General features: G+C 42.5%; 1 protein-coding gene across 1 annotated transcript in view; it reads right to left on the bottom strand.

Moving 5' to 3' along the window:
* Positions 1 to 255: 255 nt before the first annotated feature.
* LOC126433992 (otoferlin-like) overlaps positions 256 to 23148 on the bottom strand; it is a 168888-nt gene continuing 145995 nt past the window's right edge. Inside the window, exons 14-16 of the mRNA XM_050090452.1 lie at positions 16021 to 16256; positions 9050 to 9219; positions 256 to 360 (exon numbers count right to left, since the gene is read on the bottom strand). Of these exons, the coding sequence (XP_049946409.1) occupies positions 256 to 360; positions 9050 to 9219; positions 16021 to 16256 (511 nt within the window). The remainder of the gene's footprint in view (positions 361 to 9049; positions 9220 to 16020; positions 16257 to 23148) is intronic.

Here is a 23148-nt window from a genome sequence, read left to right as displayed (position 1 = left end):
GTACCGCATGCGTCGGGCAACCGCGATCTGGACGCGATCAAAGGCGCCTGTTTGGAGTGCATTGCCGTCCTGCTCTAGACTGGTACAACGACGTGCAAAACAAAGCCTCGAGGTATTGTGGACACGTGGCTCGCTGGACTCTTCCATCCACAGCATCGATGGAAGCAGTATTGTCTAGTTTAGTTGGTAGCGTGAGTGTGTTACCGTGTTTGAGAGGCGGTGTGCGCAGCCAGGAGCCGCTGCTGATACGGTAACTCACTTGGGCTTCTCGAGCGCGTCCGGTTCTTGTCGGCCCTTGCCGGCAGGCCTCGCTTCCGCCTCCAGGCTGGTCAGCACCTCCAGTACCAGCTCCACTTTGCCCTACAACAGTGACGATAGATGTACTTCTTTTCTACTGGTGAAAACTCGAGGTAAAAGTATCGTTAACATCATATACTATAAACATTTGGAACGAAAATATATTATAAAGGTGGAATGTTCTACTTAGGAACAGTTTGACAACATTTTGTAACTGAATAAACCGTACAGATTTATACACACATCAAAAAAAGTTTTGCATCACCTCGGTTCGGAGAGTTCCGGAGCCTGTACGGAAAATTGGACTAGTGATCAACGTAAACATCATTTCCGCCCTTTTTATTGCTCATGAAAACCACACATTGCATGTTAGTCTACCATTCAATGGTGGTGGTCCAGATTTCTGTACACAGCGGTACCTGTAATACACAGTAGCACGTCATCTTGCATTGAGTCGTCGTGGCATACTATCAACAAGTTCACGAAGTCACTGTTGGTCCAGATTGTCCCATTCCTCAACGACGATTCGGCGTAGATCCCTCAGAGTGACTGGTGGGTCACGTCGTCGATGATCAGCCCTTTTCAATCTATCCCAGGCATGTTCGATAGAGTTCATGTCTGAGAACATGCTGACCACTCTAGTCGAGCGATGTCGGTAAGCTGAAGAAAGTCATTCACAAGATGTGCACGATGGTGGTGCTAATTGTCGTCCATGAAGACGAATCCCTCACCAATATGCTGCTGATATGGTTGCACTATCGGTTGGAGAATGGCATTCACGTATGGTACAGCTGTTACGGTGCCTTCCATGACAACCAGCGGCGTACGTCGGCCCCACGTAATACCACCCAGAAACAGCAGAGAACCTCCACCTTGCTGCACTCGCTGGACAGTGTGTCTAAGGCGTTCAGCCTGACCGGGTTGCCTCCAAGCACGTCTCCGACGATTGTCTGGTTGAAGGCATATGCGATACTCATCAGTGAACGTGATGCCAATCCTGAGCGGTCCATTCGGCTTGTTATTGGGCCCATCTGTACCGTGCTGCATGGTGTCGTGGTTGCAAAGATGGACCTCGCCATGAACGTCAGGAGTGAAGTTGCACATCATGCAGCCTATTGCGCACACTTTGAGTCGTAATACGACGTCCTGTGGCTGCACAAAAACCATTATTCAACATGGAGGAGTTGGTGTCAGGGTTCTTCCCAGCCATAATCCGTAGGTAGCGGTCATCCACTGCAGTAGTAGCCCTTGGGCGGCCTGAGCGAGGCATGCCATTGACAGTTCGTGTCTTTCTGTATCTCCTCCATGTCCGAACAACATCGCTTTGGTTCACTCCGAGACTCCTGGACACTTCCCTTGTTGAGAGCCCTCCCTGGCACAAAGTAACAATGCGGACGCGATCGAACCGCGATATTGACCGTCTAGGCATGGTTGAACTACAGACAACACGAGCCATGTACCTCATCCCTGGTACAATGACTGGAACTCACCGGCTGTCGGATCCCCTCCATTCCAACAGGCACTGCTCATGCATGGTGCTTTACATCTCTTGACGGGTTTAGTGACATCTCTGAACAGTCAAAGGGACTGTGTCTGTGACACAGTATCCACAGTCAACGTCTATCTTCAGGAGTTCTGGGAACCGGGGTGATGCAAAACTTTTTTTGATGTGTGTGTAAAACTTCGTACGATTACATACCGACACAACAACATATGTTCTTTATATTTGGCTCTAAAAGACATTCCTTCAAGAATGGGCGCTACTACACCTCCTACACCGTTGTAGCACTCAATCTGCAATAATAGGAAAGAATGCAGAGAGGAAAGTATCGCTCTTCAACCAACAACATTTCAGTTACACTGATACCATACATTGATACCACTCCTTCTCTGTTACAAACATTTAAGAGTGATTATTCTCTAGTTTCCATGCTTTTCCTACAGCTTGAAAACTACCTAATACCGCGGAAAGAATTAATCCCGCAATCTGTCAGCGCACATAGGCGGCACACGAAAGTATAGACACTAAGGTAATGACGTCATGTTAAACGCCACACTACTCAAGAATTACGGAAAAACAGTCTGACACAGGTCCATAACTGATATACTGACTTTCGTGTGTACTTAAACTTTTTCTTAATTCTCCACTGCTTGCTACATTGTGCAACTCTCGTGACTCTAGTGCTGCAGCCATCAACAATATGTTCCTCACGTTCCTGACTGTACATCTCGCAACATATCTAGTGTTTCTATTCTAAAACGCAATTCAGCTAATACGGAATGAGTCGAGGCCTGTTCCTTCATTCCAACCGGCTGTTTTCCTATTAAACTCCTTTTTCTCCTGTCTCTTCTCAGTGCGACTTTATTCGTATACAGACATTTTAAACTGACCCGATGCGCCTACATATTAAATTCCGTCTGATTGAAAAACCTGTAAATGAACTTGTCCCTCTTTATTACGGTATATTGTGATCGTGCTCGTTGGTGGGCAAGCTCTGCACCACCTGCCGCTCCTCAGTTGTACTGCGCTTGTTCACACCTTCGAGTTTTGTACGAACTGACTTCTGTTTCCTGGAGCTCACTGGCGCTAACAATGAAGTTTCCAGGTATCAGCACTGTTTCTGAGAGCAGAGATACACTGAAGAAAATAGGAACACTGCGAGGAGACTCAAAGTCACCCTGCAAACGGACGTGGCAAGTAGCGAAACCCACATCAGGGAAGGAACAAATGGAAAAATAAAAAAAAAGCATACCGGTATTATCTGGCTCGAGTAAAAACTACTCAGGCACCGCCTGCTATTTATCCCCACAGGATTCAAAAATTCTTCATGCAGTATTCATTTCTGAAGCAAACAACTGGTTAATACTGTACGGTATTTCCCTGGCAAACGCTAGGGGGATTTCCCTGACAAAGCTAGAAGGAACTCTCAGAATTTAACGCTTAATGGACAGTCATAAACTTCAGAAGTTCTGTTCAACACAATTTATGTTTTGTAAATTAAAGGTATTATAACTTGACAAGGGAATGAAGAACCTAGAAAGTGAGACAAACATTTGCTTTAACTCTTTAAGATAGTTCTGGTCAACGCTGCAATAACTGATTCACCAGGGCACACCTCGAGATCAGTGGTGCAAAACCGAATAAACTAAACGTGGAAAATAAACCATCTTCATTTCTGCAAATGGTAGTAATCTCTTAGATAAAGGTTAATTTCAAAATAGGTTAATTTCGGAACTAGATGTTTCCTTATAAAACTTACTGTTAAACTCCTTTTAGAGCGTATATTAGATGTTATTTTATAATTGTACTTGCAACAGTAACTGACAAATGAATGCGAAATCTATTAACCTGTACACCAAAACCTATATTTTAATAGATGCGTACGTCGTTGCAGGCCTCTCGGAGTCGAAACTGAGGTGGTTGAGGAAGTGAGATATCTGGCCAAAATGCTATCATAGCTGGCCTGAATATCAGTACTGAGAAGACAGAAGTGACTGCCCTCAACAGAGGGGTCAGCGTAGAGCTCCATGGTGAAAGCTGGGGATTTAATATTGACTCACATATTGGTCCATTCAATCATTCCTCGCATTTCGTAGGACGTATTATGCAGAAGAAACTTCAGTACTCTGGACAGAGGGGAATATTTACAAATCAGTATGAAAGTCCAAAAGAGGAGTGATAATCTTACAATAACATTGTGCGCGACTGAACTGGAGATGGCTACCAAACAGATTGAAAATGGAGAAACAGCTGGCTTGGATGATATTTGAACAGATCAGGTTAAGTATTTTGACCTAACAACAAAGAAATGAATGCTCCAGCTGTTCAACAACTGTATGTTACCAATTTCCAAAGATGTAGTGGAAGAGCCGAGTAGTTGCCCTCATAAAAAATGGCAAAGACGGGGATAACCCGAAAACGTTAGACTAGCTGCGTTACTTTGACACCTCTACAAACAGCTTGAAAGATAAGACTGATCTTAATTTGTCTGCTGCCTGCAATTGACTCCTTTCTTATACCTCAGTGAGCTGTATTTCGTCCTGAGAAAAGTTTCACAAGCAAACTCCTAAATTCCGCACACTTCATAGAAGATGGTTTAGAATCTCGTAAGGTGAATGGAGTGGTATCTGTCGATTTATTATTAGTTTACTACGACATCAACCATTAGCAAGTGTTAACTAAGCTCCATAACCTGACAAAGGACCTCAGCCTAACCAGATTCATCGCTATTCTTCTTCACAATAGTAGGTTCTACTTTGAGTTTCAAGAATAGTACGGCCGATGGAGGTTACATAAGATTGTTCTCCGTCAAGGAAGTGTACAGTTCTCTGTCCAGGTCAATATGTACACAAATGAGCAACATCAGGTCTTCGTTATGTGCCGATGATCTCTCTGTTGCAACATAGAACACACATTTTGAATATTTGGAAATCACATTTACTGATGCTCCTGAAGTACTGTCAAGATACTACAGAGCAAACCATTTTAAAACACATCCATCTAAAACACAAATATGTGCATTCTATTTGAGAAATCGGAAGGGGAGCACATGAATTATGTGAGGCACCAAAATATCTGAGAGTGACACTCGACAGATCTCTTACATACAAGAAGCATTTCACGGAAACGAATTTTAAAGTCTGCGCCAGAGAACAAGCTCCTCAGAAACTAGCTAGTTCACAGCATGGTTGTCAAGACGAAACAATTCGAACTGCTGCAGTCATACTGCGTTATTCCGCTGCAGAGTACGCCTCTCATATTTGGTGTAACTCAAGTCACGCCAAACAAGTTGATGTAGCAGTCGACGACTCATGCAGACTTATAATAGGCTGTTTTAAAATCTACTCCAACAGTGTGGCTTTACAACCTCGCAGACAATATCCATTTTAGGTTCGAAGAGTAATGCACTAGCAAAGACTGAAATCTAGGAAGAGCTGTGTCAGAACATCAAACATACTCATAACCACAGATAAAATAGCCAATTTACAACTGCAGAAACCTAAGGACTCTGTTCCCTCTGGCTGGGAAATAGTATCTCAATTTGTATGACCAGGTTATATGATAAGGCATGACCGATATGGAAGCTCTTGAATAGATTGTGGTCAGGAGGGGGTACGTCTTGGTTTAATTTGTCAAGATGAGGCTAAGATAAAAAAGACAACGTCAAGTGTGACTATGGAAAAATCAGACAATTACACATATGCTTCAGTGTCGACTATGTCCAAACTCCAGCGGGAAAGATGAGTTGTATCAGCCGTCGGAGAACTAGCCATGTTTCGGTCACATCTTATACAACGTACCGTTTGTTAATTCTATAAATATGCAAGTTTCTGTTAAGTTGGTGTAGACTGTTAACTGTGCTTACTCAGGCTGACCTTAACCTAGTAATTCATGGAAGAGTGAACACTTCTTAAAAAGCTACTTCTTCCTCAATAACATTTAATAGCTGTTGTTTGTACACTCTACTACCATAATTTCAATACAGCGATATTACTATTCAAGAAGGAGACTGTTATCGGAATGTTAGAAGAATAGACGCTTGTTCACAATGTGCACACCTATTTGTAATGCTGCGAACAGAGATCTTAGATCATTTAATCAACGTAATTACATTATTTGTTAGAGAGTTTAAGAAGATATGTTTTTATTTGGTATTTATAGGCGTCCACAATTTCTTGCTTTATTTTGGATGAAAGATTCTTAAAGACATCCCCAGCAGAAAACAAAACCCTAGACAACGTAGTAAAATTTAAGTGCAATTTCTTTCCTCTATTGTATTATGACTGTATAAATCACAATTGACCGGAAAATTATTTTGATTAATAACAACAAATATCATTAAGGAGTCAGAGTACTGGGAAATATGTGTGGTATCATTTTCCTTTTCAGTACAGGACGAGTGTTTCGAGACTGTCCCCTATATTAGCCAAGTTATCTAATTTTACGTGTTTTTACCGTACTTTACGTAAACTGTAACACGAAAATACCTTCCCATGGCCACCCGCAAACTGAGAAAGATTGTTGTGGAAAGTAATAAGCAATGTATGATAATGATCGAAGGAGAAGAAATGAGTTAAAATTTGTACTGCAGGTGACAGATCCGGGACAGTTTGGTATAGACGTACTTCGCCCGTAAATTTTATTTCCAGTTCCTTGAAATTCAATCGCGATATAAATCATTAACGAAATGTTCAAGAGAAAAGAACCTTCATGATAATGATTCCTAACGTAATGAGATTTCGCCTGTCGTCATTTTGAGAGGAGCTGAAAATTTGCTCAAAATGGCTACAACCATTAAATACCACTCAAGTAGGTGGCAGTGGCTCTACTTTCAAGTCGGAATCTTACAGCAAAGCCGTAAAAGATCAGGCCGTCGCCACTTCCCACCCTTTCAGTTTGAGCTCCGAGGCCTACCAGCAGCAGCAGCTTCGTCACCGTCGCACACGCGCCATGCTGCAGGCATTTACCGCCTTATTGTTAGTAGCAGTTCCGATGTTCATCGGCTTGATCAGATTCCAGCAATCTCGCTCAGACACGCACGCTGTCTCTTTCGCTGGGTAAGCGCGGCGAACCAGAGGCGCCCGCACCCGGCTAAATATCGTTTTTGCTTAATTCTAATTTTAGAAAATATCAATATTTGGTTACACTTTGTTTTTCTTATTAGAGCTGTAATATTCTCTCACCTTTCCCAGTATCCAACAAATCGGGGACTCCCTACTAGTACGAAAGTTAGCGACGCCCTGCACGGGCGAATATTGCATAGGTTATCTGTTTAAAGTCACGGCGGCCTGTTAAAATTTACCGCACCCCATTTCATTTTGTCTTACACGAATTGACACCAGCTTGTTAATTTATGCCACGGTGTATTTGTTGGATGAACGTCAGTATATTTTGCAACATATACTGCTTTCAGTTTCGTACAACAAAAAGGTGAAGGGAATCCGATAACACAAGTGGTGCATTAAAAATGTGCGTGTGAATACCTACACATTTAAAGAGGATTGTACGATATATCCTCTTACATGAATCACACAGTATTTTAGCTGCTCATTTTTACTGAAGTTGTATTTTGTTTACTGTATCTGCAGAGGAATTATCCCCGAAAAAAAAAGAAGAAAAAGTATGCAAAAAAGCGTCTTCAAGTCTACGCATCGAGATATATTTCTAACTATATATTTTGTTCAACTGGGCTTTTTCATTTCCTTTTCTATGCGTTGACATCTTGTTGTCCATAGATATCGTTTAATGTGTTATCATTCATGTCAGTTCCAGCTACCAGTATGTCGTTTTCGTTTATTTGAAATTAGATCCCAAAACTTCGTTGTCAGTCACTTGTAAGTCTGTTCAACTACCGTCCGTGCTGTTAAGCTTGAGCCGTTGATTAGTGTGCTTCCCTAACGAGCAAACATTTCAGTGTTTCAACAAACATTTAACGCACTCAAAGGTAACTTACGTACATTACGAACAGGTGTGAATGTAATTATCAACCGCGTATAACATCGCAATTTTTTATGCAGTGTGACCCTTTGCTTACTGTTGAGACGGAAGATTCCACCCACGCTGCAGCAATGCTGTTGATGCTGTAATGTTTTAGTTTCCAAATTTAATTTCATGGACCACCAAATCATAGTCCTTGTCAATGTTACATAATATTTGTAGGCAAGTTATTGTTATGTAGACCTTCCAGCAGTTCATTATCATTAAATTACACATGACTCTCGAGAGGACTGTGTTCGAAAGTCAAACTGAAAGACAGGCCACTTGTCTAGAGCTTGTACTAGGGTTCGTCTCAGTATCTTGTAGAACCTGGTCCTCTCTGAGCGATCATCTGTCTGAAAGTACACATGATCACCCAAATGCCCAAAAAGGGCTTGAAATGTTGTGTGATGTAGTTGGTTTCTACGAGGGTACTTGTTTTGGTACAGTCGTGCTGCCTCTCGACCGTTTCCATCTGCTTCGCCGTACACAATCACCATCTCTACTTGTTCCCAACATGAATAACGGACCATCCTGCTGCTTACAGTACGCTGCGTCAACCGCACTGCCTGCAGCACACAAGGAACACACAGCACGTCGTCAGAGGAACTGTCATTCGTCAGCGCCGTCTACCGTGGCAACGATGCATTTCCGGGCACGTATTCACAGGACCTTTATCCCTCCATTTCCAATCAGGAATCCGTCTCTGCAGTTTGTGAGATTTATCGATGTTCACCCTGCATAACGCACATAGCAGTTCTACTGCTACCATATGGGACTGAGGCCTTCAGTACAACAGAAGCAGACGGTAAGAAATAACAATTTCTGCTCGAGAATCTAGAGGAAGACCTTTGTTTGTATGGGACTTACTGGCGAAATAAGAACATTACCAAAACGCTGAAAAGTGATGCTAGAACCTGACATGGTACTGAAAAGATTTCGAAGTACAACACATGTCTCTTGATGCCTGAACACCTTCGATCATATAGCTGCGAGATGGAAAGGCCAGAGAGAACACTTCTGCTTGGCATATCCGACAAGCAGTGGATGGTTAAGTCCAAAGAGATCTACTGCTGTTGAATCTCAAGGATATATGGATAAATAAAGCGCACAAACGCATTTATTGGATGCAGTCTTTGAGGCCAGCACGGATCTTCAGAGTCGAGAAACACTGTGAACGAATAAAAATCTGAATGTTAACTAAGAAAGAATTCCATAAACTGGAAGAGGAAAAGCAGTTGCATACATTTGAAGCGTGTTGTACGGTAGACTTACGGCGATTTTGTACTCGTTTTCCTCGCGTGTCCTGAAGGGCCACCAGCCGTGCGCCCTGCGCGCTCTGAACAGGTTGACGGTGGGCGCGCCGCGCTCCAGCATGGCCAGCGAGCACTGCTTGGCAGAGGGGGCGCCCACAGGCAGCTGCCACAGGTTCAGCGTCACAGCGCCTGCCGCCACACGCCACACTCTTCAGACACGTTGCTAAACGCTGACTAACTTACGTGGAGTTACATACGTACCAGGTGGTTATAATTAAAATTTCCCTATTTAACACATTATAATACGGAAACTAATTACCGTACGAGTACCAATCTTGGTAGCGTTAATGCCAAGGCCGTGCGGAAGAGAAATAGTGCAGAATCAGTTCAATTGAAACACTTTTAATGTGCTGAAAGGTACATCGTACCATTACCTACCGATACCATTACTGCCACACAAGGGGCGCAATGTGGCGCCCATCAGTGTCCAGAAGAGTCTGAAAGGGCAGGACTGCATTCTGCACAGCAGAATGAGGCATGTCCGTCGGTATGCTGGCAACCTCTCTTAATACGCTGCGCTTCAGGTCAGCACACGTGTGAATCTTCTCCTGGTAAATCCTGTCCTTCAGCTAGACCCACAACCCACAGGGAGTGACTAGGTGATCGTGCATGCCAAGCAATAAGAAACGATCGGCTGATGATTCGATCGTTTCCAAATATGTTTCGGAGAAACAGGTGAACCTCAAGAGCGATTTGCGGTGGGGGCACATCTTGCATGAAAAGTGTTGAGTTCAATGCGTCTCTATCCTGTAGAGCAGATATGACATGCTGGCGAAGCATATCGCAGTAACTCTAGACAGTCATCCTGCACTTCTTTGGTCCTTGAGCGCCAACCTGTTAAAAAAAGAATGGGCCAATGATGAATGTAGCCGTGAAGCCACACCATACGGTGACACGCTCACCATACAGAGAAACTTCATGCACAGTGATTGGAGATGAAGATCCCCACACTCAGTAATTCTGTATGTTCAGCTCACCTGTCAGAGAAAAATGAGCTAATTCTGTCCATAGGATGGCCCAGAGCCAACCCTCGTCAACTTCAATCCTTGCGAAAAAGTAGAGAGCGAAGTCAACACGTTTTTGTGCGTCCTGTGGTGCAAGCTGCTGTACGAATGGATCTTGTATGGGTACCATTTGAGAATGGGTCGAAGCACCTTTCGTACAGTGGACCACACGATGTTCGATGTCGTGACACAGCACGAGCAACAGCGATTTCATCAACCACCTGTGGTGCAACCGGTCGTTGGTCTCTTCCCAGAGCGACGCCCAGTTCTCCAGTTGATTGGAACTTCTTCAGCATGCTCCGCACAACAGGTGGAGAAAGAGGATCCTTCCGCAATCCTTTCAGCCGGCGATATTTTCGAAGTACAGCTGTAGTACTACTGTTGTGTTGATAGTAGAACTTCACCAGTAATACCCTGCTCCTTTTGTCCAAGCTCATGTCGACACGTCTACAAGTGCACTGCGACTGGTCAGGTGTGTGGGACTATAAATCACGATGACTGATCATGGCACCTGGTGGCCATAGTTAGAACTTGACGGCGGCGCTGTGACGCATGGAAACCATGCACCGCATACTCTGGACATTAATGCTACCAAGTTTGGTACTCGTATGGTAATTAATTTCCGTGTTTGTAAAATACGGAATATTTAATTATAAGAAATGGCTCTGAGCACTATGGGACTCAACTGCTGAGGTCATTACTACCCTAGAACTTAGAACTAGTTAAACCTAATTAACCTAAGGACATCACAAACATCCATGCCCGAGCCAGGATTCGAACCTGCGACCGTAGCGGTCTTGCGGTTCCAGACTGCAGCGCCTTTAACCGCACGGCCACTTCGGCCGGCTTAATTATAAGAGACGGCAAAATACTAGCATTATCACACATTTACTGCCACTGTCCCGAACTGTGCTGAATATATGAAATACGTCTGTAAACCGTAACTGCCGTAAGCTTCATTAGCGACTACGGTGTAGCACCACTAAAAAGCTACAAGTCTACCCTTAACTGAGTATTGAATCAATATACGGAAGCTGACGCAGTTCATTTAGTCATTCGTAATAAAAGGTGGTCAGCACCTATCTTCTTGGAACCTTCCTGTCTGACGCCGTGTGATACGATAAGTGAGTATTTGCGTAAAATACGTTCCGTTCCCGATGTTTCGAAAAAGAACGGACGGGATAAAATCTTGTCCTCAGCCGCAGAACAAACACTCTCCTGCGCCTGGTTTCTGCTGTAAAATGGAAGTATGCTTCAAGCACGTCACACATACATTAGCTGATCAAAAATATCCGGACATCCGTGTCTAATTATGAAATGACCAGTAAATATCACAAGAGGCGGACCCACCAAAATACATGGAGGCGAGGAACACTGCGACGTCAGTAGAGAAGCAATAACAACAGAAAGGAACCGTCAGGAGAGCTCAGCAAAAAAATATTCAAATGTGTGTGAAACCTTATGGGACCTAACTGCTAAGGTCATCACTCACTAAGCCTACACACTACTTAACCTAAATTATCCTAAGGACAAACACACGCACCCATGCCCGAGGGAGGACTCGAACCTCCGCCGGGATCAGCCGCGTAGTCCATGACAGCAGCGCCTCAGACCGCTCGGCTAATCCCGCGCGGCAAGAGAGCTCAGCGACTTAGAAAGTGAACTAGTGAACGGATGTCATCTGAGCAACAAATCCATCTTCCATCTGGGTCATTTCAATCCTCCTAAAGCTGCCCTGGTCGACTGTTGGTGATGTAATTGTCAAGTTACAAAACGACGAAACAACCGCAGCTAAACAAAGATCATGCGGACCTCATTTATTGATGAACAGGGACAGTCGAACATTGCGGAGGATGGTTGTAAAATATTCCATAAAATCAGCAAAAGAAATCACTCGTAATCTCCAAAGTGCTACCGGCAGTCCAGTTTGTACAAGGACTGTGCATAGGGAGTTGCCAAGAGTCCATACCAAACGGAAGACCTCTGCGATTTGTTAGAACGCTGACTTCATCCCAAACCGTAGCGTCCACCATCATTATCATCTCTGGCTTCGGCTCTTGAGGAAGAATGGGCTACAATTCCTCGACAGGAATTCGGACATCTCATTGGTAGTATCCCCAATAGAGTTCAGGCCGTGACACAAGGCGAAGGATGGATACATCCAATATTAATGTCCGCTAATAGGTGTCCGAATACTTTTTCTGAGGTAGAGTATCTCAAGGCACGCAGTTTGTCACTGGGGTCCAGCACACAAAGCCTTTTGGGTATCTGAGACGACGCAATTTATCAATCTAACTGTGTCTCCTACTTTTATGATATTGTTTTTCAAATAAAAAGCTTTGTTTCAAATGAGTCGTGTTTACTGAAAAATTTCTCATTCCTTACGAGAAGATGATGGGAATATCATAATGTTCGACTTTATAATATGCATCAACAGACGGACCTTACGGTCAATGGCGAAGTGTACGGCAAAAGGTACTTCCGATTTCATCAGTTATTAGGACTCCTCCCCGTTTGATTCGCGTATGGAGCGCGCAAGAATGATTGCACAAACGCATCTCTGCGCGTTGTAATTAGTATAATCCTCACGATACCTAAGAGATCGATACGTAGGAGATTGTAGCATATCTCTAGGTTCCTCACTTAAGGCTGGTTCTTTACACTTTGTAGATAGACTTTTACGGGATAGTCGCGTATATCATCAAGCATCTGCCATTTCAGGTTTTTCAATACCTTCGTGTCACTCTTCTATGGATCAAACAAACATGTTACCACTAGTCCTGCTCTTCTTTGTATACCTTAAGTATTCCCTATTAGTCCTATTTGGTATGGGTCCCAAAAATTATTACAGGTTGTAAAGTGTAACACTGAAAATAACTTCAGCCGTACTTTATTTATGCGACCAGTTTCTGTACGCCATCTTCAGGCACGCTCACCAACGAGCGGGAGGAAACTGACCGCATGTGAAGAAGAAATAGGGGCCATCATTAAGTAACTGGTACCCTTAGACTTCTAGTTTCAACAACGCGATCTCTTCGTTCATCAATTGAAGAAGCAACCTTGTTTTGTAACAAAAATCCTTCATATACCGACGACATTTTCCTAGTATCCTACGAATGAGCCACAGACTATCCCTATTTTACGTACGTCTGAGCCTTTGTAATCGTTCCATTTCATATCCGTACAGATTTCTGCACTCAGATATTTGAGTAAACTGACCGATTGTATCATAATTCCTTTATGTTGTAGTCACAGGATCTTAGATTACTTTCATTTTCTGAAGTCCACTGTTTGACATTTCTGAACATTTTAGGCAAATTCTCAATCTTTGCACAACCTTCAAATCTTATCAACGCATTAATGAATATTTTTGTGACCTTTTCCCAGAAGGTATTTCATTGTAGATCATTGTGGCATCTCAGTTTATTATTTATCTGATCTAAGAGGCTATTAACATGCAACAGGAACAGGAAAAATCCAAATGCATTTCCCTAATACACGCCAGAAGTTACTTCCACATCTGTTGGTGATTCCATACGACAGAACACGCTTCGTCGCCTCTAGCAAGATATCTACAATTTTCGTTTACTATTTCAAATGTCCGTAATTTCGATAGTAAGTCTAGGTGTGGTACTGGGTAAAAAGCTATCCGGAAGTTAAGACATACTGCAGATATCTGACTGCTTCGATACCTAGCTTTCAGTATGTCGCGTGAGAAAAGTGCGGATTGGGTTTCGCATGATCGATCTTTGCAAAACTAATTCTCATTCCCATGGAGAAGGTCATTCTGTTCGAAGTACCTCACTACGTTTGTACTCAGAATTTGCTCTGAGATACTACAGCAGACGGATGCCAAAGATGTTCGATGATAATTTCATGGATCTCTTCTACCACACGGATGTGATCTGTCGTTCCTTCAGAGAACTGGTCGAGATTTTCGTTTTGAAGTTTGGCAGTGTACGGTATAGTAAGGTTAAAAGATGAGCTAATGCAGCCGCAGATTCTGTATGGAATCTGGTAGAGATTCCATTGGGCCCTGGAGATTTGTTCAGTTTTAGGGATTTCAGCTGTTTGTGTGAGACATCGACACCAACAATTTTTTGTGAATAGGGATTGGAGCTATGCGATTATAATAACAATATGTCACAACAGAAAGCTCACATTTGGCCCGAGGATCCCGTATGAACGTCATCTCCACATACACATAAGTATAAATGTAATCTATAAAAACACGTTTTTGATTATAAGTAAGATTGTTGGCAAAAATATCTAGATACAAGCAAATAATAATTACTTTGTAGCTACTGGGATTGACTTTTTGTAAACTGAGGATTAAACTGTTGAAGTACTCCTGTACCTTCCTTCGTAAAGGAACATTTGTAAACAGAGTTCAGCATCGGTGGTTTTGCTTCTCTACCCTCAATTTCAGATCGTACGTGATCTGTGAGTCTTTGGCGCCACTGATAGCTTTTCAGGATAAGGAATGGTCCACATTCACGGATACAACAGGTAGTATCATTCGAAGCAAGGAAGTCTGATACACATTGGCTCTAAAATTCATACCGGGAGAGCTATGACCACTTATTCACATTCAATATTGAGAAACAAATCTCTTACACTACAAGATTTTTGTTTTCTGTAGTTTGGGAGGATGTATTATGGACAAAAGGAAAGAAAAATCGTCGGGTGGACATGGGCTGTAAACCGTATACCTCAAGAGCTATGAGCAACTTGTTCGGTAGAGGAGATGGGTTTCACATTAGTGACGAACAATCGTTCATACCTCTTAAGATATGCACTTTAGAGCCCATGTTCCCCAGACTTTTTGCTTCGAACTATCGTTCCTGTCATATCGCTGAATATTGGCCCCTGTATGTGACCTTGGGCTTTTTGTTTGGGTTTCTCCAGACATTTTGCGATTTGATTCTGCTACAGTAGTGATTGGAAGATTTACGTCAAGTGCGTTAAATTAGGATATCTTTATCTATTGCACTATGCTGTGTTTTGTACCTATTGTGACTTAGTCATCGCTTCTTTATACGTTTCTTTATACAGACTATATATCATAGAGTTTACTTCCCATCAGGAATGTAGTGCTATGTATGCTTTCTATCACTACTGCAAACAAAAGTGACCTACGCTGTTTTACAGGCACATGAGAATACAAGTAACCCACCTTCTCGCATAATGCTGTTGTATTGACAATTTGCTTATGGCTTATACCCAGACTCAACCTATCAAAGGCTTCTTCCTCTAATACTTCCAGAGGGGTTGCCACTACACCTTTTGACACGCTAACATAATCTCTGTCAGATTTATCTATGCTAACTGGAACCATATATGCTTGCCAAAATCAGTCCTAGCATGCAGTTTGTCAAGAAAATAAGCACAAGAATCACTGAATGCCCTTTACCCACATTTGGCAAAACTTCATTGGCTCCATAAACTTAGTTTTCCCAATAGTAAAATCCGGTACTGTTGTAACCAATGACGCAACACTGTTATTGCCGAATACATGTAACTTATATCACGGTGCGGTAAGTCTTCTCCTGCTCACCAGATTCAGGCTGATATGGACGCATTCACCCCCGTGTTGACAAGAAACCTCTGTTCCACATCACTCACCAAGTCCTTTAAGCAGCATTCTGTCTGTCCACTGACCTGTGGAATGTTATGGTCTATCATGACTGCTTTCCAAAAGTAAAAGCATTTCTGTTTGAGTTTAATAGCTGCCTCTCCTGACAATGTTTCTGTGTACAACCCTAATGTCCATACCTGTAACATTTGACCTCTGGAGGGAATTCATGGTGATCCATCTGTTCTGTTGTGCCAAAATCTGTCTCCTCTCATTGTGCTGCCGTTCTAAGAGCTGTTGTTAAATCATTTGTATTCTCAATGTGAGGCGCTGCTACTTGTTGTGACGCACCGAGGAAGTCGTCGGGCGAGAAGTGGTCGCTGTCCCAGACCTGGAGGTGCAGCCGGGGCGGCGCCGTGCGTCGGGTGGAGCGCCCCAGCATCGGTCCGGAGCGGTGCTGCACCAGCAGCCGGCGCTCGCCCGGCAGGTAGCACAGCGGGAACACGAACCGCCAGTTGAACATCGCCTCGCCGTTCAACGACCGGTAGTGCACGTCCGTCGACTGCGGCTTCTGCTCCGGCACCCACCTGGACAGCGTTCACACAGAGAAAATCGTCACTGCAGCATGTAACTTGGGTAGTTTAAGAATGGTAGTAGGTGGTCCACGGCGACGCCCATGAGTGCGTATGCGACTTTTGCCTGACCTTTGCAGCTGTTGGGCAACACAGCACGACTATGCTGCATATTGTGTACACCTTGGATAAAGTAATGGGGTCCTGAGCAGACTCGCACACAGCATTATTTTTCGGGGAGAAGATGGGGAGGCGGGGGGGAGGGGCAAATCGGAAAGCTTGAACCATGGACCTTGCCGTTGGTGGGGAGGCTTGAGTGCCTCAGCGATACAGATGGCCGTACCGTAGGTGCAACCACAACGGAGGGGTATCTGTTGAGAGGCCAGACAAACGCGTGGTTCCTGAAGAGGGGCAGCAGCCTTTTCAGTAGTTGCAGGGGCAACAGTCTGGATGATTGGCTGATCTGGCCTTGTAACACTAACCAAAACGGCCTTGCTGTGCTGGTACTGCGAACGGCTGAAAGCAAGGAAAAACTACAGCCGTAATTTTTCCCGAGGGCATGAAGCTTTCCTGTATGGTTAAGCTTTCGAAATGTGGTGTTACAGAAGAATGCTGAAGATTAGATGGGTGGATCACGTAACCAATGAGGAGGTATTGAATAGAATTGGGGAGAAGAGGAGTTTGTGGCACAACTTGACAAGAAGAAGGGACCGGTTGGTAGAGCATGTTATGAGGCATCAAGGGATCACAAATTTAGCATTGGAGGGCAGCGTCGAGGGTAAAAATCGTAGAGGGAGACCAAGAGATGAATACACTAAGAATATTCAGAAGAATGTAGGTTGCAGTATGGGAGATGAAGAAGCTTGCACAGGATAGAGTAGCATGGAGAGCTGCATCAAACCAGTCTCAGGACTGAAGACCACAACAACAACAACAACAATTTTATCTAGTGTGACTTTTTACATTGTGATTCAAACACAGATTTGATTAATTTTAACAGGTCAGACGGGCATACAGGAATTGATCTGTTGTTTTTATTCGCCTTAAATGATTAAGAACCGAGTTAATAGCTCATATTTCCACGAAGCTACTTGATAAATATTTATTTAATTTACAGCAATGTTACTGAAGTATCAGTCTCATATAGTACTAATAGAAGGTTACAAATTGACTTTCAGTTGTAACCTAGAATGAGTAATATTACGAAAGCATTTTGGTAGTAGAAAATTTCCATTGCATCCATCTAGTATAAGTCCTGTACGCGGCTTGCCCACAAGAAATACGGGTCCCGCAACGAACTTGTTACGCCACACTATTCAGCTTGCCCGCCACACTTCGCGGAAGCTCAGCCCCGTGGAGAGCCCACGGGAAATCAACATGTAATTGAAAAGGTACCCACGAAAGATCTTAACTTTGTCGTGTGCTGTAGAGAGCTTGCATGCATTGAAACGCGCAGTTAAGAATCATTAACTCGTCTCAAATGGTTACTCGCCCCCCTCCAGAGACGGCTGCTGTCAGCCGTTAGATGTACAGGATCATGGGCTGTGACGTACGCGCTCTGGCCTATCTTTCTTCAAAAAATGTTCAAATGTGTGAGAAATCTTGTGGAACTTAACTGCTAAGGTCATCAGTCCCTAAGCTTACATACTACTTAAGGGTATACGGAATGAGTTTTATGATGAAAAAATCGATTTTTGGGTAAATGCATTTTCGAAAAATTTAGACTCTCCCGTTTAATACCATGTATACAAATCTGGATGACGTGAATAGAACTATTTTAAATAACTTTTTAAAATAATTTCGACACACGATGTTTCGCACCTTCTATATGAGACGCGAAATATACCTGATATAGACAGCCTTGCCAGAGATATAATTGAGCACAAGAGAGTTAGCTTTTCTGTTGGCTACACTGCTAGACAGTTGACAATAGATTCTGCACCATTTGTATTGTTTCCTTTGTGAGTCCATCCATGTCATTGTTGTGAAAGTCGTATGTGGAGAAGTCATTGAGTTTTCTTTCCTTCAACTTGCCAAGACCTAGTCTGAAGGTATTTAGAAAGCGTGTACATTGGCGCAAGAAAGTAAAGTGTACTAAAAATTCGTCTGATTCATCTTCATCAGTATCTGATGTCCCAGTAGCGACTAACCTCAACACTGGTAGTGATACATTGAGTGATGCTGCTGCCACTACACCGGAAAGTGCTTCAAGAAGAAAACTAGCTGGAATTGAAGAAGAATACAAGAAACTAAATGCTGGGACTACAAAATATGAGGTAATTAACGTCTCTTTATTATCAGACGTTTTGGAGAACAATGTGTGCTGAAAACAATGTGGAAAATGTGGTGTTTCATTGAAAACAAACTTACATGTAGGACTTGCTTGTGAATTAGAGTTGATGTGCAGTTATTGCAAACACAGTGTTACTTTCTTCAATTCCTTACATGTTACTGCAGATACAGGTAAACTATACGATATAAACATTAGACTGGTTTATGGATTACGGTGTATAGGAAAGGGCAGGGCTGCAGGTGCCATGTTGTGTGGTGTGATGAACCTCCCACCTCCACCTTCAAAATTTAACAAACACATAATTGCAATAGGCTCTGTTGTAGAAGATGTGGCACAGGAAAACTTGAAAGATGCTGTTGAGGAAGCAGTTGTTGAAAATAATAATAGCAGAGACTTGTCCATAGCTTTTGATGGAAGCTGGCAGAAGAGAGGCCACACATCTCTGACTGGTGTAGTAACAGCTACAAGTGTGGACACTGGTAAGATAGTTGATGTGGCAATACTTTCCAAGCATTGCAGATGCAAGGAGAAAATGAAAACTAAACATGAAGAGGAGTGCATGGCAAATTACTATGGGTCAAGTAGTGGTATGGAAGTTGCTGGTGTAAGAAGTATTTATCAACGCTCAGTAAAATGGTACAACGTTAGATACATAAATTATCTTGGAGATGGTGACTCAAAGGCTTTCAAAGAAATTGAGGAACTGAGACCCTATGGTAACGATGTGAAAATATCCAAACTGGAGTGTGTTGGCCATGTTCAGAAAAGGATGGGATCAAGACTTCGACGGCTCAAGGCTAGCATGAAAGGCAAGAAATTGAGCGATGGAAAAACTTTAGATGGGAAAAATAGACTGACAGATGCTACGATAGATCATATTCAGAAGAGCTATGGTCTAGCAATTAGACAGAATACAGCAGATGCAGAATTAATGAGAAGAGCAGTCTGGGCTCTGTTTTTTCATACAGCTTCAACCAATGAGAATCCCCAACATGGACTATGTCCAAAAGGAGACGATAGTTGGTGCAAGTACAACAGAGGCAAGGTAACTAAGAAACAATACAATCACCCTCATCACCTGCCACCTGCCATAATAGATGAAATAAAACCAATATTCCGAGACCTCGCAGATATTAGTCTACTAAAGAAATGTCTTCATGGCCGGACCCAAAATCCAAATGAGTGTGTGAACCATGTGATATGGAATAGACTACCTAAAACTGTGTTTGTGGGTATAAACACACTTCACTTTGGCGTTTATGATGCTGTTTCATTATTCAATCAGGGCAATATAACAAAGTGCAAAGTTCTGCACAAGTTGGGGCTCTGTGTAGGACTACGAACTGCCGCAGCTATGCTTTGCTTGGACAAGGAACGGCTCAGGTCTTCAGATAATGCCATAAAAGTATATTCAAAGATGGCTAGACAGCATAGCAGAGCCATCAAGAGGAAGCTGTTGGACGATTCTGATGATACAAGCTATGGAGCAGGCTTGTACTGAAGTAAAAACTTTGAAGCTAATTTCCTGTAACTTTAGTTTTTTTGTGTATAAGGCACATTTTCTCAGGGCCTATTTTTAGTAGAAAGATGAAATTTTCTGTAGTTGTTCCTTAAGAGCTTCTAATATATCTGAGTTAAAAGATATGTGGAATTATTTTGTATTAATGGATGTAAATTTTAAAATCGGTGTAAACGAAAAATAAAGTAAGAATGTAATCTTCCTGTACTATTTGTTTTCAATTTTTTAAAGGTATACACAAATCTCAGTTAATTTATTTTCTCTTGAAAATGCGAATAAAGACGGGATTTCGTAAATGTAATCCTGCTCTTTGAAGCGTTTTTCCCAGTGGCTTTTTTATAGTGGTCGCAAATGCAACCTTAATAGGCAAGTACCCTCTTGTCAATTGAAAAAAACATGCTTATATCATATGGTGTTAAGTTTATCCGTGATATTACAACAATTTCCCCGGAGTCAGTCACCTCAGCATTAATTGTGAACAGGGCACCCGTGCGAAACTTTCGCAGCTTTATAGCTATAAATAATAACAGTGTTAGGAATAAGTGTAGTCATTGAGATAAGGGGAGTTGCGGGAGTGAAGAGAAAAATATTTAAAAATGAACCGAACGACACGAAATAATAATCATGAATTTATGATACATCCCTGTATATACATTTCCATGCACATAATTTTGAACGAAGTTCAATGACAGTAAGCACGTTAGGCCGTAGTAATAATAGGTAAATCACAATTCAAGGCAACAATGACAAATGTCGTTTCGGAAAGCATATTCGTTCAGAAAAATCAGCTTATTCACCGGGCAGAGATAAGGACTACCGCAATGATCACGGTTATTACGTACGACAATGCTGTATACAAATTATCGAGTTAATAAAAACAAGTAAAATAGTATTTTTAACAACATAAATTGAAAAGGGAGTCTCTTATTCGTGATTAATAACCTAGCTTTGTACAATATAGGTATGAAGCTGGGTATCCATGATGCCCTTTTGCCTATGATAGTTAACAGCCTCTTTACATTAAAATTTTCTGCAAATAGTAAGTTTTAGCTAAGGAGCCGGCTAAAAAACCCTTTATCCCTGTACTACTAGTACGTGTTGAGAAAAAGGGATGTTGACTTGCGAAGTAATATATGTGATAGAAAACTGACATGAATGACTTATTTATACGACTACAACATTTTTGTTGTCTCAGGGTTCATTCGATTTCACAACGGCATACTTTTGCATGCATGCATATAAACGTAGGGGTACTTTTTACAATTCCTTTGCACATCAATGTTTTCATTTAGGTTTCACAAATATTCTATGTGACCTCCACCGGACACTTGGACACTTGGAACAACTAGACGATGATCAAGCTTTTCCCAAGCTTTGGCGATATTGTCTGTAGTGACAGCTGTTGTTAAAACGCGTCGTAATTCAGCCAAAATTTTGTAAGGAAAGTCACGAGGACGGATTCTTTCATACACCCCAAAAAAAAAAGTTATACCGCTAGATGGCGGACCTGTGGCGCCAATTGGGCAGTGAGAGATCAGTATCCCCATTACAGCTGATCGGTCATTGCTGCATCTCACTATTAACAAGTTCTCTCACATGCAGTGTTCCGCCATGCTGAAACATGAAATTTTCGGAATGTTTTTGCAATCATGGGAGGAATTATATCTCTAACACATCCTCGTGCGCAATTACTGTAACTACATTTTCCGGAAAAAAGAACTCTTTCAGGAGAAACACTGCAAAACATATGAAATCTTGGAAAGTCTCTCTCCTATTTAGCTACGGAAAGTCACTGCCGTGTTCCCCATTTTGTTACATTGTGATGGTTTACTTACCACGTAAATGGAACGTGGTCTGATCATTAAATATTAAACGTAAAAGAAAATTGTTGTTTTTAATTTCTATACCCAGAATGAATTCACAACACTCTGTACGTTGTTATAACAAAACTTTGCGCGACCTTGAAGCAATAGGATTCTTTGTGTCATGTAACAGAACGTAGCCGTCACATACTCAACACGCTCACGCACCAGTTATAGTTATCTCTCGACTCACTCGATGACAAGACTTGTCTTAACTAAGTGTAAAAACTCTGGTTGATGACCAAATAGGCTCATAGTTTTAATACATTAGAAAGTTTCGCAGTAAGTGATGGGCATTATGTCATAGTATAACCAGAACTCTAGCGCATATGGCGGCTTGTAGCCAAAATTCACTTCGCTATGGAGCATGAATTGTTACAGAACATTAACGATGGCACCTCCTGACCTGTTTCCCAACGAATGTTATGAAGATAATTGCAGCATATGTAATTTTTAAGCAAGGTTGCCCACAGCAGCCTTTTTGTTCACTCCTGCGCACAAAGTTCTCAGATACAGTCGGCAGACAGACACCAACAATGCAGAAACGTGAAACTGTGACGGGACATCTCATAATGTAAATCACGTTTCTGCCGATATGAGAATGTCAAGAGTGTCGTTTTCATCGTGGACCTTGCCAATAGGTGATAAGCGACGTTCCGTGAATGCATCAGTTACGTGAAAGGCGGGTTCCTCTCCGAAGTCATGCTCACGTTTGTTGTATGGGCCACATCGAGCTTCCGGGCGATCTAGTTTTCCGCTTTTTTGTTATTATCAAGAGGATAGTTACATTAGCTGCCCCGCCTTACAAGAATCCACTGTGAGCCCAGTGATCTAAAACAGCAACAATAAACTGAAATGTCACTGTCTGCTGTAATAAGGCACTGTACGCTAACCGCCTGCGGCTGCCTACATAATACAATCTGGCTGGATTTCCCAAGTTATATTAGGACTTGTTGGGCGCCATTATGCTTCGAATCGGATTGCTGCCGACAGGCAGAGGTACGAGTAATAATCGTGGGTAAATAGGAAACGCCAATACAGCCTTAGGTCTCAGCTTCTGTCATTTTTATTAAAAAGTTGGCGTGTCTAAACTGTCTGCTGGGTGTAAAGAGGTTTTTACCTGAAGAGTCGAGGTGTTGCGATCCGAAAGAATGAGTTCATGTGGCACTGATATTCCGTTATTTGTTTTAGATCATCTCATAGGTGATTTACTCAGAGGAGGGGGGGGGGGGT

The sequence above is a fragment of the Schistocerca serialis genome, chromosome 1 (genome assembly GCF_023864345.2).
Source record: "Schistocerca serialis cubense isolate TAMUIC-IGC-003099 chromosome 1, iqSchSeri2.2, whole genome shotgun sequence".
Taxonomy (NCBI): domain Eukaryota; kingdom Metazoa; phylum Arthropoda; class Insecta; order Orthoptera; family Acrididae; genus Schistocerca; species Schistocerca serialis.
The sequence above is the reverse complement of the archived record's forward strand: the minus strand, read 5'-3'. Positions and strand labels throughout refer to the sequence as shown.